This window comes from Danio aesculapii, chromosome 25 (assembly GCF_903798145.1).
Source record: "Danio aesculapii chromosome 25, fDanAes4.1, whole genome shotgun sequence".
NCBI classification, from domain to species: Eukaryota; Metazoa; Chordata; class Actinopteri; order Cypriniformes; family Danionidae; genus Danio; species Danio aesculapii.
In genome coordinates, this window is record NC_079459.1 from 18,007,565 (window position 1) to 18,025,133 (window position 17,569).

Here is a 17,569-nt window from a genome sequence, read left to right on the forward strand (position 1 = left end):
TCACACTTCCATCATCTAAGGTAAGGACCTCTATGGGTATAACAACTGCTATTCATGTGTGATGTTTAATTGTTTTTCTTCTTGCACTGAATAAAGGACAGAAAGTTATTTTTTACTTTATAAAAGTAGTGTTATTTTAGTTGATTTATATTTTGATTTGTACATTTTCTATATTTTTTATTATAATTATTCCAATATTATTAAAGTTTTAGATATTTTTGTGTGTTTTTGCTTTTTATTTATTCTTCCTTAATCTGTCTATATTTTATAGTGGATTTCATTTTAGTTATTAGTTATTTTAAATAACATGATAAATATTTTAAATTGAGATTTATTTATTAAATTGCTTATTTATTTAAATTCGAATGTATTCATTTGAAATACAATGATAAATATTTCCTTTTCAACTAGCTGATATAAAATGTTTGTCTTCTTTTTTTCAAAAAAAGATTACTTTAGTTTTATTATTGTATTATAACGTTTTAGTTTCAGTTCATTATTATAAACCTGCTTAGAAATTGCTTGTAAAATTCACAAACATTTATAAATAAAAGCCAATTACACATGATATTTTGATATAGCAAAACTGAACCAGTATTTTCTTATGCAAACTACAAATGTTTGTTTATTTGTTTGTAATATGCACACAAGTTTATTTTTTAACAAATATTTGCCTTCAAGTCTTCAGGAACCAAACAAACATGTCTGAATCTGTGTAAGTATTTTAAGATTTTTTTTTTTTACTATTATGCAAATAAAAATTATTACATATTTCAAAAAACGATACATACTGTATGTTTACACATAAAATATGATGGTGATTTTATTTTTTTCTCCTATATCTTTGGCAGCCCGGTGAGTAACAACATACTAAAACAATATGATTAATTTGCCACTTTATGTTTTTATATTTAGATATTATCACTAGTTTTGTCTAAAATATTGATATATAAATAAATATTGATACTAAAATATTTCAAATAATACAATCTTGCTTTTGGTTAGTATCGATACTGGCTTTGCTCTCGCACACTCTCTCTTCTCAGCAGCGGGAAGATGAATAATTAATAATAACATTAAGATTTGAACACTTGTAATCAGAAAATTTGATGAGATAACGCTAATTTAGTTTTTTAAAATATAATTTGTTGCCTTTCGCACTTAAGGACTGCTGATGTACCTTATAAAAGCATCATATTGTCCAGTCATTTTACTTGATTTGCATACTTTTAATTATATCGAAAATGGTATCAAATATCAATGTTTTTCAAGGTATTGTATCGAACTTGGAAATTCCAGTATTGTGACAACACTAATTATTACATCATTTCTCTACTTCAGAGGAAGCCCAAGATTACAGCATCTCGACGGCTATATTTAAAAGTGAGTATTTATTTTTGTTTCATTTTACCACTCCTACAGAGCTAGTCAATGACCTTAAACTGGCCATAAATATTTGTTTAAATGTGAGAAACACATCTAATTGCAAATATTATTATTATTATTATTATTATTATTATTATTATTATTATTATTATTATTATTATTGTTATTGTTATTGTTATTGTTATGATTATTAGTAGTAGTACAGTTGTGGTAGTAATAGTAGTATTATTTATTAGTTGATTATTTAAAATATTGTAATAAAATATTTCAGTAAAAAAATATTACTTTACAATATTATTATTATTTATTTATTGATTAATTAATACATTTCTATAAAATAAATCAGTGAAAAATATTACTTTATAATAATATTATGATTAATAATATTATTATGTATTATTATTATTATTAGTAGTAGTAGTAGTAGTAGTAATAGTATTATTATTTATTAGTTGATTATTTAAAATATTGTAATAAAATATTTCAGTAAAAAATATTACTTTACAATATTATTATTATTATTATTTATTAATTGATTAATTAATACATTTCTATAAAATAAATCAGTGAAAAATATTACTTTATAATAATAATATGATTAATAATATTATTATGTATTATTATTTATTAATTAATTAAAATATTTCTATAAAATAAATCTGTGAAAAATATTATTTTACAACAACAATAATAATATTATTATTATATTATCATATTCCACAGACATTTATTTACAATACTAATATTAATGATTATGTTTGTCTTCCCATTCAAACAATATTTTGGCTTAAAGGGCATCAAAAAAATAGAAATGTCTTTTTCAATCATTTTTAAAAACAAATGTATAAGTCAGTCTTATTATAAAACTTTGTCAAATGTTTGGTGCATGTTTTGCAATTGAAATGAAAGTTTTAAGTGACTCCCTCAAACTCCCTGTGTATAAATGAGTTTGTAAGCCACTATTTAGAATACACAACTAGTCTAACCATCGTGCGTCTATGAATATTTCATGGCCATATCCTCCTAATTGAATGCATTCCAGACCAAAATCTTAAAGAAAGCGAGCACATTGCTTGAGGAGGAGAAAGAGCAGAAAAAGCTGGACAGAGAGCAAACCCTCAGTGAAAGAGTTCCTCCTCTCAAACTCTCCGGACTGTCAGTTCAGGACTTACAGGTTCATATTTGTACGCATTTTAAGTCTAAATTCGCTTTATAAAGTTCTTTCTCACCCGCCAGTGCTCTGTTTACAGAATCTATGCAAAGAACTGCACCAAAAAATCGATGTTGTTGATGAGGAGCGATATGATGTTGAATCTAAAGTTACCAAAAATGAAAAAGAGGTACATTTTGATGATTGAAAAATGCATGAACATGAAATAGACAGAAGCATTCTTGAATGCATTTGTTACTTATTGAATAGCACTTATTGGTGTGTGTTTTAATACTGTAGATTGTAGATTTAAACCATAAAATCTTCGAGCTGAAGGGTAAAATGAAGAGACCTGCCTTGAAGAGAGTGAGAGTGTCTGCTGATGCCATGTTGGGAGCTCTGCTCGGTGCCAAACACAAAGAGTCCATTGACTTTAAAGCAAACCTAAAGACAGTGAAGAAGGAGGAGGAAAAGGTAAGACTCACCTCAGTTATATTTGATAAAATGTAGATATATAACCATATTTATATATACAGTGAAGTCAGAATTATTAGCCACCCTTTAATTTTTTTCTTCTTTTTTAAATATTTCCCAAATGATGTTTAACAGAGCAAGGAAATCTTCACAGTATGTCTGATAATATTTTTTCTTATTTGTCTTATTAAGTCTTATTTGTTTTATTTCAGCTAGAATAAAAGCAGTTTTTTAAACAATTTTTTTTTAATCATTTTAAGGTTAAAATTATTAGCCCCTTTAAGTTATATATTTTTTTTCGATAGTCTACAGAACAAACATGTTATACAATAACTTGCCTAATTACCCTAACCTGCCTAGTTAACCTAATAAACCTAGTAAAGCCTTTAAATGTCACTTTAAGCTGTATAAAAGTGTCTTGAAAGATATCTAGTCAAATATTATTTACTGTCATCATGGCAAAGATAAAAGAAATCAGTTATTAGAAATGAGTTATTAAAACTATTATGTTTACAAATGTGTTGAAAAAAATCTCTCCGTTAAAAAGAAATTGAGGAACAAAATAAACAGGGGGGCTAATAATTCAGGGGGGCTAATAATTCTGACTTCAACTGTATTTAAAGTTGAAGTCAGAAATATTAGCCCTTCTGAATTATTAGACCCCCTGTATATTTTCCCCAATTGTTTCATTACATTTCTAAATTTATTAAGTAATTTCTAACAACTGATTTTTTTTTGCCATGATGACGGTACATAATATTTTACTAGATATTTTTCAAGATACTAACAGACTTAACTAGGTTAAGGCTTATAAGGCAGGATAGGGTAATTAGGCAAGTTATTGTATAACATTGGTTTGTTCTGTAGACTATCGAAAAAAAATATTGCTTAAAGCGTTTAATAATTTTGACCTTAAAATTTCTTTTAAAAAATTTTAAAAAGCTGATTTTACTCTCGCTGAAATAAAATAAATAAAACTTTCTCCAGAAGAAAAAATATTATAGAAAATACTGTGAAAAATTCCTTGCTCTGTTAAACATTTTTCAGGAAATATTTGAAAAAGGAAAAAAAATTCACAGGAGGGCGAAAGATTTTGACTTCAACTGTATATTAGTTTGTTTGTGTCTTTTTAGTAATTATAAGTGTATATATAATAAGTAATTATTATTATACATTTTTATTTAGAATCTAGAATATAAATATTTAATAATATTTATTATATTAAATATTTTAAATTCTTATACAAAACTGCATTTTTTACATTCATATATGTTTATTTATTATGTTTTTACAATATTTTGTAATGCATTTATTGGTTAAAGCTTTTTCTAATCTTTTTGGCTAAAATGTTTTGAATATTAAATTATGCAAATATCATAAAATATTAGCCTTTTTATTTTGCTTGTGCATAAAACTCGCATGTGCATGAAATAATTATAATAAAGTTTTAATTTTATTTCAATATATTTTATTAATAACACATATTTTAAACTATTATGTCAGTTCACCTATCACTTGTTATGTCACATTTAAATTTGATCTAATTACTTTTGTTTATGTTTGAATCTATAGTAAAATCTGCTGTTTTTTTTAATAAGAATTATATTACATTTATATATTATATAAAAATATGCAAATATTATAATAAAATAGAATAAACAATACTTAGTTAAATTAATTATAATTAAATATATATATATATATATATATATATATATATATATATATATATATATATATATATATATATATATATATATTATGTATCTATCTTAAAGAAAAAAATATATAAATATATATATATATATATATATATATATATATATATATATATATATATATATATATATATATATATATATATATATATATATTATTTTTAGCCATTGTTTTCATAATATTCTTTAAAACCTTTTTTTTTTTAAATATGCTTTCTTTTATTTTTGTAACTATATTTTTATATTTATATATTATTACATATTTTGCTAAATACTAAAATATCAGTTTATCAAAATATCCATTTACTTGTTATTCACACAGAAAGAGGAAGTGACCGACTGGCGTAAAAATGTCGATGCGATGTCAGGCATGGAGGGCAGGAAGAAGATGTTTGCTGGACCAAGTTCTTAATACGATTTTACCCCCCCCAAAAAAATGAAATGTATTAACTCGCTAGTTAGTTTCCATCAAGAGGTTCTAAACCGTTGAGATTATTTATATCTTCAAAGAAGATATTTTGAAGAAAGCTGAAAACCTGTAACCAACCATTGATTTTCACAGTAGGAAAAGCAAATACTAAGGAAGTAAATGGTTACATGTTTCTGAGATTTTTTTAAAATACACTATTTTGTGTTTTAAAGAACAATGAAACTCATAAAGGCTTGAAAGAAGTAGCCTAAAGTGTGAGTAAATAATGACAAAATTTCTTTTTGGGGGTTGACTAAACTTATATTGGTTTTATTGCATTTACAGCTGGCTGAATGAAACAATTATAAGCTGTTATCGAGCTGTTTACAGCTCAAATGCTCATTGACATACACATATAAAATATATATTTATTTTAATATATGATTATTATATAATTGCACTTGTCATTATATAATAATGATTATGTTGTAATGATATTTATATATGTGAATATTTAGTAACAATAAAGCTATCATGTGTTTTGGTTTGTTTTGACTGATTTGGGCCATTTATTTATATTTTCTGGACGCAAATGCACTTTTACTGAGTCATTACAGTAATATATTACAGTAAAGTTGTAATAATTTGGATAACAACAAATACCACAGTTAAAGTTAGTCTAGTAAAGGATGATGAATTTGTGGTTTACCATAGTTTAACTACAACAAACATGTTTTTGCTTTCTTTAACTAACGTTACTTACTGTTCGTGTTCGTTATGACATCGACGCAATTTAAATAAAGTCACTCGGCCTACCTGATGAAGTAATAAATCAGGTGAACGGGGTTATAATCATATCTAAATTTTCAGACAATTTAACTGCGGATTCACCTAAATACAAGTGGAACTGACGTTTTCATCCTCAAAATAACGGGAGCTCTTATTCGCCAAATTACGCCTTAACACGCCCCCATATAGGGAGAATTACCCATCTTATTGGCTGAAAGTAATGTCAGTCAGTCAAACGGTTTACTGCTGTTTGTTGATGCTACTATGGCAGTTCCTGTCGCAGAGCTGCAGCTGCTGGGCGGTTTCTAATCTGAAGGTGAGCACGTAGCGATTCCTTATAATTTTAGATGTCCACTTTTATTAAATCTTTACTTGGATGTATGATTTACAGCTTCAGATAAAAACGTTTTACATACTCCGTACGATTTCGTTGTATGGCATGCTAGTAGGCTAGTTCAGCTATGTTATGTACTGTTGCCATACAGTAAAACATGGTTTGATACAACACTGCACTTTATGTCAGTTTCACGTCAGTATTTCATTTATTTAAAATTTTAGGCTTTTAATGCGATTACTTTATATTTTCGCATTTGAAAATTAAAGTTTTTTTAGTACTAGTCAAGCCATTTATTAAATTAGATTTGACATTTAGTTAACCTTTCTATTTCTATTGTGCAGTTATATTAATGCAGGCCTATATTTATATTTTATGTATGTTTTATATATATATATATATATATATATATATATATATATATATATATATATATATATATATATATATATATATATATATATATATTGCATCTTTACAGAAAACCATGATGTTAATATCGATTACAAACAATACCTTGTTTTAATATATATATATATATATATATATATATATATATATATATATATATATATATATATATATATATATAAGCAATTTCATGCAAATGTTAACCTTGCCATGAATATGCCAAACCGTTTCTGTGTTTTTTGGGTAGGCTTGTATTTTACAGTGCTTTAAAAATACTCATCAATGTCTCTGTCAGTGTTTTCAAACAATTATATTTGATATACTAAAGTCACACAAGTGGCAATTTTACATCTGTCACATCCATAACGGAGAGATGTCACATCCATAACGAAGCTTTTTCAAATGTAAAATCAAATAAAATAAAATCATGTTTGTTCTATAGTGATCCAACTCTTATCCTTTTGTTTAGCATTGTTTCTTTTGGGTTGTGCAGTTTAATTCACAGAATTTCTACAAATTATGTTGTATATTTTCAGACTTTTTTTGTCACATTCATATCGCATGTTTATTTTCCTAATTTAAAATATACAAAATGTTTACAGATTGATATTGTTCTGCTCCCACAACTCTGTGGCTTGTTGTTTTGAAAAATATAAACTGATGTTTCAATATAATATTAACATATACTTCCTCTGTCAATTTATGTTTAGAGATTTTACTCCAAATGTCACAGCTATAATGCTGGAATGAATATAATATTATTATTATTATTATATAAAATGATTAACGTTACAAAAGTTACTCAGTTGAGAGAAGGGAAGGATTTTTTTATCTTTTGATGATTGATTAACACTTTCAGAGTGTATATATGGACCTAATATGATATTAGTACTACTACTCAACCTTCTTTTTTCTTAACTGTTTATGCTTAGTTTAATGCATAACCAACTGTGTTCTTAGGATACACTTACCATTCAGGAATCGGGATACACCAAGTTAAATATGTTTATACCATTTTGTCTATTTTTGTCTCTCAAAGCTAAAGAGGAAGTGAAAGAGAAAGCAAACTGATGGTCACAATCTACATGCTGCTTGCTATTTATGCACACCAACAAAAAGTTCTCTTTTGAGTCTTCTTTAAAATACGGTTTTGCAACTTAGGTAAACATAAAGAAGATGTTAATGCCCACTGTACATATACACTTGTAATTATGTTCATATATATCTGCATACCCTGATTATTAATAGCAACCTGATTATTAATAGCACACCCATCTATTGTAAATCTCTGTTCATAGTTAATACAACCTGTTTATAATGTTCATAGTACATTCATCTGTAAATATCACCATAGTTTTTCTAGAATTGCACTTTAAAATGTATACCTATATCCTGCACTTGCTGCTATTGCAGTCTTGGTTAGACCTAAACTGCATTTCAATGCCTTATACATTGATTACATATTACATATTACATATACATATATTACATGTGTAATGATAATAAATTTGAATCTAATCTTAGAATTTACAGTTAATCTGCAGATTAACTAATCGCAAATCATTTAAACAATCAAGTAGGTGAGTATTTTTTATTATCTATTTCAGGCTTCCGTACTACCTCTTCTGAATGTCCAAATACAAACTATTCCTTCTCCGGCATGGGGAGGGGGCCTGGAACAAAGAGAACCGCTTCTGCAGTTGGGTTGATCAGAAACTGAGTGAGAACGGTGTGGTGGAAGCTCAAGAATGTGGCCGCCTTTTGAAAGAGAATGGCTACCAATTGGACCAGGTTTTTACCTCCATACTCAGCCGTTCCATCCAGACGGCCTGGTTGGTGCTTGAGGCCATGGGACACGAGTGGGTCCCTGTGACAAAATCGTGGAGGTTAAACGAAAGGCATTACGGTGCCCTGATCGGACTTAATCGGGCTGAAATGGCATTAAACCATGGAGAGGAGCAGGTTAAACTGTGGAGGCGCAGTTATGACATCACTCCACCCCCCATACATGAGTCACATCCCTATTATGATGAAATTTACAATGACCGTCGATACAGTACGTGTGACGTCCCGAAAGAGGAACTGCCCAAAACAGAGAGTCTGAAGGAAGTGTTGGACAGACTTCTTCCTTACTGGAATGATGTCATTGTACCGGTGATCAAAAGCGGCCAGACGGTCCTCATCTCTGCACACGGGAACAGCTGCAGAGCTTTGCTTAAACACTTGGAAGGTGACATATATATTTGTTGTTGTCTGTGTTATTTTAAGGTTTAATGTTGGTCAGATTATTTGTTTTAGGGGTTAGTTTACCCAAAAATGCCAATTATATTATTATTTACTCACCCTCTTATTATTCCAATCTCCTGACACTTTAGTTCATCATCGGAACACAAATTAGGATATGCTATATAAATTCTGAGAGCTCTCGAGAGATACGGTGTATACAACAGAGGTCCTGAGATGGAATCAAAAACATTATCAAAACAGTCCATGTGACTTCAGTGGCACAACTGTAATCATCCAAAACTCCAAGAACACTCTTGTGCACCAAAATTGTACAAATGACTTGGATCGCCTTGCATCTCCTGACTTCCACATAGAGCTGGGCGATTCATTGAAAAGTAATCGAAATCGATATTCAGAACCTATAATCGATCTAATTTTTCCAGGTCAATTTTTTCAAATACTTTCCCTTCCATGTGTGGAGTCACGTGACCCTCTCTGTTAAGGCTGAATTATACTATTATATTATGATTTATTCTCATTATATTATTATAATATTATACTTCTGCCAAGGGCATGTGTACAGTCCGGCGCAGCCTTTGCATATGCATTTCTCAAAAAAATTTACTTAAATGTCACAACGATGTATAGCGCAAGCTTTGTTTTAATCAATGTGTGTTTTAATTTAAGTTGTTCGGCGTTGATGTTCAATAAATAATCATAGATGGTCAAATCAAGTAATCCACCCTACATTTAATAGTCTCACACTTGTAATATGTGAGCAAATTTACTGTACAAAGCTTGCCAGTGAACTATAAGGGCAAAAACATAAAATAATCGTTCATTAATCGTAATTGAGTTAAAATGTTAATTAATTAATCCAGATTCTGATTTTAGGCCAAATCGCCCAGCCCTACTTCCACATCAGATACCATCAGGTTCCAAGTGTGCATACGAAACAGGCAATACGATGCTCATGTGTTGCACTGCTGACCCTATTGGCAATACTTTGTACTGCTCATAATAAACACACTTACGAGTTATGGAGCAAGGTTATATGAGGTTAAGCACATAAGGTTATATAAGGATAAACACATCAGCATAAGTTCATATAACTAGTTAAAAACATAATTGATCTATTAATGCAAGGATTAGTCTATTAATGCATAGGACAAAAATAAAATCACTAAAGATTCCTTTAAATATAGCAAAAAATTTAACTCAAACTTACTTGATAAGAAAGAGAGCACATAGACAAACAAAGTTGTTTTTTTGTTTTGTTTTGGTGCACAAAAATGTTCTTGGAGCTTCGTATGATTATAGTTGAACCACTGAAGTCACAGAATGTTTTGAAAAAGTTTTTGGTTCCTTTTCTGGACTTTTAACATTTGGGACCATTGCTGTTTCAGTTTGCTGAGCTCTGTTGATTTTCATTACAAAGTTTATGGATTTGTTTTCTTGATTTGAACCACAGCAGAGAAATCACACCAGACTTCCTTTCAGTCAAGCCAAACCTGCCAAACATGAAGACACCCTTAGCAGCCCAGAAGAGTTTACTACCAACATTGCAACCTGTAGGTTTCCAACGAGCCTGAAGGCCTCAATTGGTTTTTTCAGATGTGTTTAATTATGGTTGAAGCTAAACTGTCCAGAGCTGTGGCTCGGCAGGGTTAGTTCACCCAGAAATGAACATTCTGTCATCATTTGCACACCACTGACTAGTTCCAAACCAGTTGACATTCAACTATACAACCAACTATTGACATCCATATTTCGTGCTTACAGTTACAGTTTTCCAACGTTCTTGAATGTGAATCTGCACAGAAAAAGTTACACATACTCATAACAGAGCCCACAAGAGAGTGAGCTTGCATCCCTCCCATCCCTGCTCATTCTTCTTGTAAATGAGCACACTCTGAAAGAAAAGAGTTGTAACATTTTGCTGAAAACAAGTTCTGAGGAGTTAACTTCTCTGTTATCTATGGAATTTGCACACGCAGAAATCCGCAGATTTCCGCAGTTTTTTAGCCCATCATTGAGTCTATTTTATTTACTTCATTTAATTTATTTACATTACAGTTTGTACAGTAATATTTCTGTCTTTTAGTAGATATGTTATATGAGAGACTTGCTTTGTTTACCAAATAAGTGGATCTAAATGGATTTGCACTGTCAACATTATATAAAAGTTAAAAAGCTAATATTTTATTTAATATATTAAGCTTTTAGTTACGATATTCTCAAAATCATTCCGCATAAATACGTAGATTTTTTTTACAAAATTCTCAGCAGAAAAAGCAAAAAATGTCTGCAGATTCTGTCAAGCCCTAGTTATCAGTCACACAAAGCCACAACTGTTATGGAGCAAGGTTAAATGAGGTTAAGCACATCAGGTTAAATAAGGATAAACACATCAGCATAAGTTCATATAATTAGTTAAAAACAGAATTGATCTATTAATGCAAGGATTAGTCTATTAATGCATAGGACAAAATTTAAATCACTAAAGATTCCTTTAAATCGAGCAAAAAATGAAACTCAAACTGGTTTGAAAGGACTTGAGGGTGAGTAAATGATTACAGAATTAACATTTTTTGGTGAACTATATCTTTAAAATAAGGCTGTGTCCGAAAGTCTTAAAATGCTGCCTTTGGAGGCAGCATTCTGAAGCAAAAGGTCATCAAGGCATGTTCGAATCCAAATTTGATTTAAATACAACACCGTACATTTGAATAAAAGACAGAGAAAGATAATAGAAAAAACAAACACCTAAAAGAGTCCAATAGAATGTCAAAAACTTTGCGTACCACCGTTTATAACTATTCGTTTCACTATTTCACTTTTATCTGTTAGTTATTTTGATTCACATTATGTAGTAGTGATACACAATACAATAGAGATGAGTGTTGTATATCGGTCATCTCTTGTTTTCAAGTCCTCTTTATTACAATAGAATAAAAACAAAGTTCAAATATTGTAGAAATCTTTAAGTTTTGGTTTAACTACATACTGTAAGTCGTATCCAATTTCTACTTCACTTACTGTCTCTGGAAGTACCTTACCTTGATCAAATTTCGAAGGCAGCATACAGTAGATGTCTTGCTTTCAATATTCCCCAATCCGGTGTGTTCTATCTTTGAAAGTTGAGCTAAAAAGATAAACATGGCATCTCAAAGTGCCTTTTTGGTGTCATTTTGTGTGTAAAGTGCATTTTTGGCCAACTTAGTTAGTATTGTAGTCAGCAAATATTCCCTTAATTATCACCAAAGCCCTCTGTATTTTGTTGTACATGGTTAAATTGCTAAGCTGCCGCAAATGTCTGTCTGATATCAGTTTTATGAGGTGCCTTAGTGCTCAAACGCTGCCTTCAGAATCCAGAGAAGCAATAGGTCAGCCTATTGCTTTCGGACACAGCCTACGTTATATCATCCCTCTAAAGGCCAATGAGTTCCAGTTACATACAGTAGACACCATCAACTATGGCCTTTAAGTACTTGGAAGGTAAAGTGGTGTGCTGTATGCTACTGTACACAAGTTAGGATTTGGGGTAACGCTTTGTTTGAAGGGGGTTCACAAGACTGTCATGACACCATTATAATCCTGACATGAGATTTCATGCATGCTTATTACAACTGTCATTATGTGTCATTAGTAAGTTATATCACTGACTAACTCAATATCCTTCGGCTTACTCCTTTATCAGGGGTCGCCACAGCGGAATGAACCACTTATGAGTTCAGTTTATGTCATTTAAAATGCAAAGATGACATTGTTAGAGATGTTGTTATGAAAACTTGACATAAGCAAATATGTCTTAACCTGCCAATAAGATCATAAGTTGACATTTCCAAGACAACAAAACTTAAATCTGTCATAAACATGATCATCATGAGGCCATTATAGTTGTCATGAATAGTTTTCTGATTAGTGGAACAAACTGAATTTGTCATAAACATTTCTCAGTAAAAGTGTCAATACTCTTGACAAATACTTTTATAACTTATATTACATACTTTTCTTTTTCAACAGCTATATCGGAAACAGACATCGTCAATGTAACACTGCCCACAGGAGTACCTGTCCTGCTGGAGCTGGATGAAGACCTTCGACCACTCAAACCCCGTCAGCTCCTGGGCGACCAGGCCAAAATTCAGGCAGCTATTAAAAAGGTGGAGGATCAAGGGAAAGTGAATGCACAAAAATAAATAGGGGGAGAATGTTAGAGTCATTCACACAGGAAATGTTTAAATAGAAAGATACTTAGTCATTCAGGCATATATAGTACATGTACTGTAGTACAGAGCCACCAGGTGAATTTTGGCAAATTCCAACACAAAAAGGCATACCTGTGTTAAGCTGGTTTATGGTTATAGTGCTATTTTAAAAAACAAAGTGAGTCAATATTTTGAAGTCAGAAACTGCTTATTGTTCCGAAATGCAGACTTGGCACATATATTTTGTCCCAGCAAGAGGTCTGTAGACCAAATAATGAAGTATAGTTAAATATATGAAAAATAATTTAGTAATGTGCAGTTATTTTTTGCTAGATCTTGAATCGATTTTTTTTTCCAGGAGATTTTAGGTCACAGAAAACCAGAGGTGCCTTCCTTTGGGGGGAAAAATAGAAGACACCAGTTGTTTTCTATTAGAATTTGTTACTAAAGGTATTTAAATTTTAAAATAAGTTATTTTAATCATATTACAAATATATTTTTAATCAATTCATTGCATCCTAATTTTTTCCAAAATATTTTTAATTAAATGTTACTGACCGAAAGTTTTCACCAGTGTATGTTTTGGAATATTTCCACATAGATAAAAATATTTTATTCACTCCACTATCCAGACTTTCTTAAGCACAGACTAAACCTAATCTATGTGGATTCTTAATAATATTCAACAAATCGGTTCATTAGTAAGTTGAATTAACATTTAAACTTCATGCCTGAAGGATAATTTACAATATTTTGTGTAAATAGCACTGGTAGTCTATTTTAGATAGTATTTAAGTTATATAAAAGGGACATTTTGTTTTGATTTGTATTTATTTAATATAGAGATATTAAGTCGTTATAAGTTATGTTCAGTTTTCTCATGCAATGCCAAATGCAACCCATACTAGCATTTTTTTATCTTCTTGTTCTCAACCAGAATTAACGTATTAGCGAGAAAAACTAAGACAGACCTGTTGTTTAGAATGTCTGTGTGCTGTCACTGTAATACCTGTATTTAGTTTTTGTGGATTTGATGTTGCTCAACACTGTACTGTATCAGTAGGGAAACGTTGTATGTTTGTTTTTCTGTTCTAACAGCCATCGTGGCTTTCACTGTTTCATGTCTATGTTTACCCCTTTGTATTTGCGGCACATCATAGCTCATTCACAATAAAAGTTTGGGATAATTACAAAAATATTATTACAAATTAAAATGTCTGTTTGGGCCTTCAAACAGTGAATAGTGTATTCAATCAAGAAAATATTAGTAGACAAAGTCATTTATACATATAACATTTGCTAAAAGAAGAAGGTGATGCTTTGATTAGAAATTAAAGGTGCTGTGCAAGTTTTTGACTCTTCTAAAGCATAAAAATACCATAATATGTTTACAGATAATTAAGAAACATGCTAAGTGTACATGTGTGAAAAGCAATGCTGAGGTCGGTTATTCTGCTTTGAAAATGTCCGTTACATGCAGGAACGTTTGTCTTCGTTTTGGTCGTTAATTCCGCTCAATGCCAGTTTAGCCATTTCAGGCCCATAGCCATAGGGGGTTCGGGTGGTTCGAAAGACCCACCCCTTACTGACAAAGGTCCAGAATTTGTCCCAAACACAAGCTCATTTGTGCTATTTTGACTGCTATGCCATAATAAATTGTGAACATAACCATCGAAGAAGGCTTAAAGATCGAGCGGAATCCTCTTAAATGTTGCTTGAGTGTGACAGTAAAGTTGAGTATTCTGGCCAGTTTGTGTTTGCCTAATAAATGACTATAGGCTAGTTTTTCATTTAAAACTTGAACCGCATCTTTTTTTCTAATGATATATGGTGTAATAAATTTGTATTTGAAAAGTAAGTATTATTCTGATATTTTTTCTTGTAAATCTTTAGGAAATGTTTTTGATACATCAAAAAGTGGGGTTATGATGACCATCCGACAAGCTAATCCAGCAAAAAAATAGTGCTTAAAGTAATTAAACCTCATAATTAAATAGAAATTGAGGCAAATAACTGCAAAAAGGTCCATATTTTAAGAAAAAAAGAACCACCCCGTTTACTAGGCTTGCTACGGCCCTCCATTTATATTTCAGCACCCTGGGTTGCCGTGGTGTGATTCATTCAGTCATGAAGGCTCTCAAAGCATGCGTCCACAACCGAAAGTGTGTCCTTCGCTGGACAACACGCTACGTGATGAGGTTTGCAGTGATATTCAGTTGGGCTGTTTGCACCAGATGCATCATGACAGAAATTAAAATAGAGCCATTCAGAAGCACAGAATAGTGCACTTACTGCACTCCAACGAAATGGTAAGGTTTACAGTCTAATGCAGTGTTTCTCAACCCTGTTCCTGGAGGCACACCAACAGTACATATTTTGGATGTCTCCCTTTTCTGACCCATAACTTCAGGTGTTGGAGTCTCTTCTGATGTTATGATAAGTTGATTCAGGTGTGTTTGATTAGGGAGAGGTTGAAAATGTGTACTGTTGGTGTGCCTTCAGGAACAGGGTTGAGAAACACTGGTCTAATGCATATTGAACCTATTTAAGTCACAGTTCTAATGGTTTCAAATGGTTTATTTTCAAGATCTGCTGCTGCTTTCAGTAGTATGGCAATAAATGTCATGTAAAATGGCATTCAAACTCACATGATTAGAATTTAACACTGAATAAAGCACATGAGTGTCACTCCATAATGGCGGAATCATGTGGCTGTTGCTGGGCGCTGCTGTTGCAATGGAACATTCTATTTAGTCAAAGACTATAGAATACGCAAGACATGTCACTCGTATACATTTGAATGGGGAACAGTGTAACTGTCAATATGGCGAATAAAGCCCCGCCTTCTAGTACAGGAGCCAATCAGCGGTTGCTATATGACGAATAAAGCCCGCCTCTAGTACATAAGCCAATCAGCGATGGCTATAGAATGACAATTCTCTGGGGGAGGGGCTCGGACCAGATGTGAGTTTCTGCAGATTTTGGATGATACGAACATTTTGAAATGAAACTAGACAGTTGTTTAATTTTATTGGTAATTCATAATATGAAATGTAAATGTAAGCTTGGCAAGTAGTTTTGGAGAATTTGCAGTTTCCCCATTCAAACAAAATGCCCGAGCATACAGCCCGAGAGGCGTTTCGAAGATGGCCGCCAAGTGAAATGACTTGCCTTTAAAGGGTCTTTGATTGAGTGTCGCCTCTTCGTCATTCTAAGATCTTTGATGCAGACTTGAGCACAAAACTCGCTCTATTTTTAAAGTTCAGAGATATAACTTATTTATCTCAGGAGTTTCCCTAACAGATGGTGAGAGTAAACATTACCATGAAAATCTTAATAAAGGAATAAACACATTAAGGGTGTTTATTTGCTGAAATTCATATTAAATCTGTTTTATTTATATTGTGCAAAGTTTTTATGCATAGTATATATCTTGAAAAGCGGGGAATAAATTGTTTGAATGCTGTAATGTTTAAATAATTTTACATTAAAAACGCATAAAGGTCATGTGACAATCAGGAAGAACGCAGCATCTCATTTCTCACAGGACGCGTTCTCTGTTCTCGTGGTCTCCTGAGTCGTTCTTCTGAGGTAACCTGGCTAGACCGGTCTTCACAAGAATGCAAGTCCGTTCTCTGCGTTCCTGGAATTGAGAAACAGCCATTGACTTGGATTTCCATCATTGATAATGTTACATGTGTCCACTACTGGCGAGACATTAATGGGTTTAAATGGAATACCCTAAACCTTGGAGCACTTGGAAACTACACCTTAGAACGACACCTTAGAACACTTTAGATAAAAAAAAAATTTTCAAGACAAACTTTAGGCTGGCTTGAGAAAGCTTAGACTGATAGTATTTTTAGTTTAAAGTTTAAAAGGAGTTTTAAGTTTAAAGAAGCTTAAAGTTTAAGAGTAGTTTAAACTACTGGAAACTACATTACTTAATTCTACTTTAAACTGAGAACTACTTACAACAGATTTTAAACTAAACTACTTTAAACTTAAAACTGTTTTTAAACTTTAAGCTACTTTAAACTTAAAACTACATTGCTGTGGGATCATAATCACATTGCAATCCTGGGACATATAGGTGCAGGAGTGGACATATAAAGCAGTCAAAATCAAGGCATTGAGAGTATGTCCATATAAGCTTCCCTTGTTCACTAGACGAAGTGTAACACTTTTAAACGGCGGCAGAGACTCCCCAAAGAGGAAGTGGTTAGGGACGTTTGCGAGTGTTTGTCTAAAAATGGACATGTTTGAGTTACAACTTTCTGTTTCATTACATCACATGACTAAGTGTGGTTAGCATTGCTTAGCAAGCTTCTAGCATAAATTTAATATGTATGGAGAGATGCTACATTGGATTATTTAGCACATGTAGGCACACCAACCATCTTAGATTAATCAATGTCATCACTCAAGGGGAAAAAGGTCGTCTAAGGTGTCGCAACATTA

General features: G+C 31.5%; 2 protein-coding genes across 2 annotated transcripts; both read left to right on the top strand.

Annotated features, from left to right (window-relative positions):
• The first annotated feature begins 701 nt into the window (after positions 1-701).
• LOC130219026 (troponin I, slow skeletal muscle-like) lies at positions 702-5,692 on the top strand. The gene is made up of 7 exons (XM_056451296.1): positions 702-715; positions 852-855; positions 1,342-1,383; positions 2,429-2,560; positions 2,637-2,726; positions 2,837-3,010; positions 5,051-5,692. Exons 1-7 carry the CDS (start codon positions 702-704, stop codon positions 5,138-5,140), a joined length of 546 nt encoding a protein of 181 aa, XP_056307271.1. The 3' UTR covers positions 5,141-5,692.
• A 97-nt stretch (positions 5,693-5,789) lies between these two features.
• bpgm (2,3-bisphosphoglycerate mutase) lies at positions 5,790-14,962 on the top strand. The gene is made up of 3 exons (XM_056451479.1): positions 5,790-6,242; positions 8,279-8,901; positions 12,924-14,962. Exons 2-3 carry the CDS (start codon positions 8,301-8,303, stop codon positions 13,097-13,099), a joined length of 777 nt encoding a protein of 258 aa, XP_056307454.1. The 5' UTR covers positions 5,790-6,242; positions 8,279-8,300; the 3' UTR covers positions 13,100-14,962.
• Positions 14,963-17,569: the final 2,607 nt, after the last annotated feature.

What these genes read in the sequence shown, in the direction of transcription:
- LOC130219026 (XM_056451296.1), top strand. An exon ending in CTCGACGGCTATATTTAAAA is followed by an intron (nt 1,384 to 2,428) that starts GTGAGTATTTAT and finishes AATGCATTCCAG; the next exon opens with ACCAAAATCTTAAAGAAAGC. An exon ending in TGTCAGTTCAGGACTTACAG is followed by an intron (nt 2,561 to 2,636) that starts GTTCATATTTGT and finishes CTCTGTTTACAG; the next exon opens with AATCTATGCAAAGAACTGCA.
- bpgm (XM_056451479.1), top strand. Translation starts at nt 8,301, where the DNA reads ATGTCCAAATACAAACTATTCCTTCTCCGGCATGGGGAGGGGGCCTGG. An exon ending in TTTGCTTAAACACTTGGAAG is followed by an intron (nt 8,902 to 12,923) that starts GTGACATATATA and finishes CTTTTTCAACAG; the next exon opens with CTATATCGGAAACAGACATC.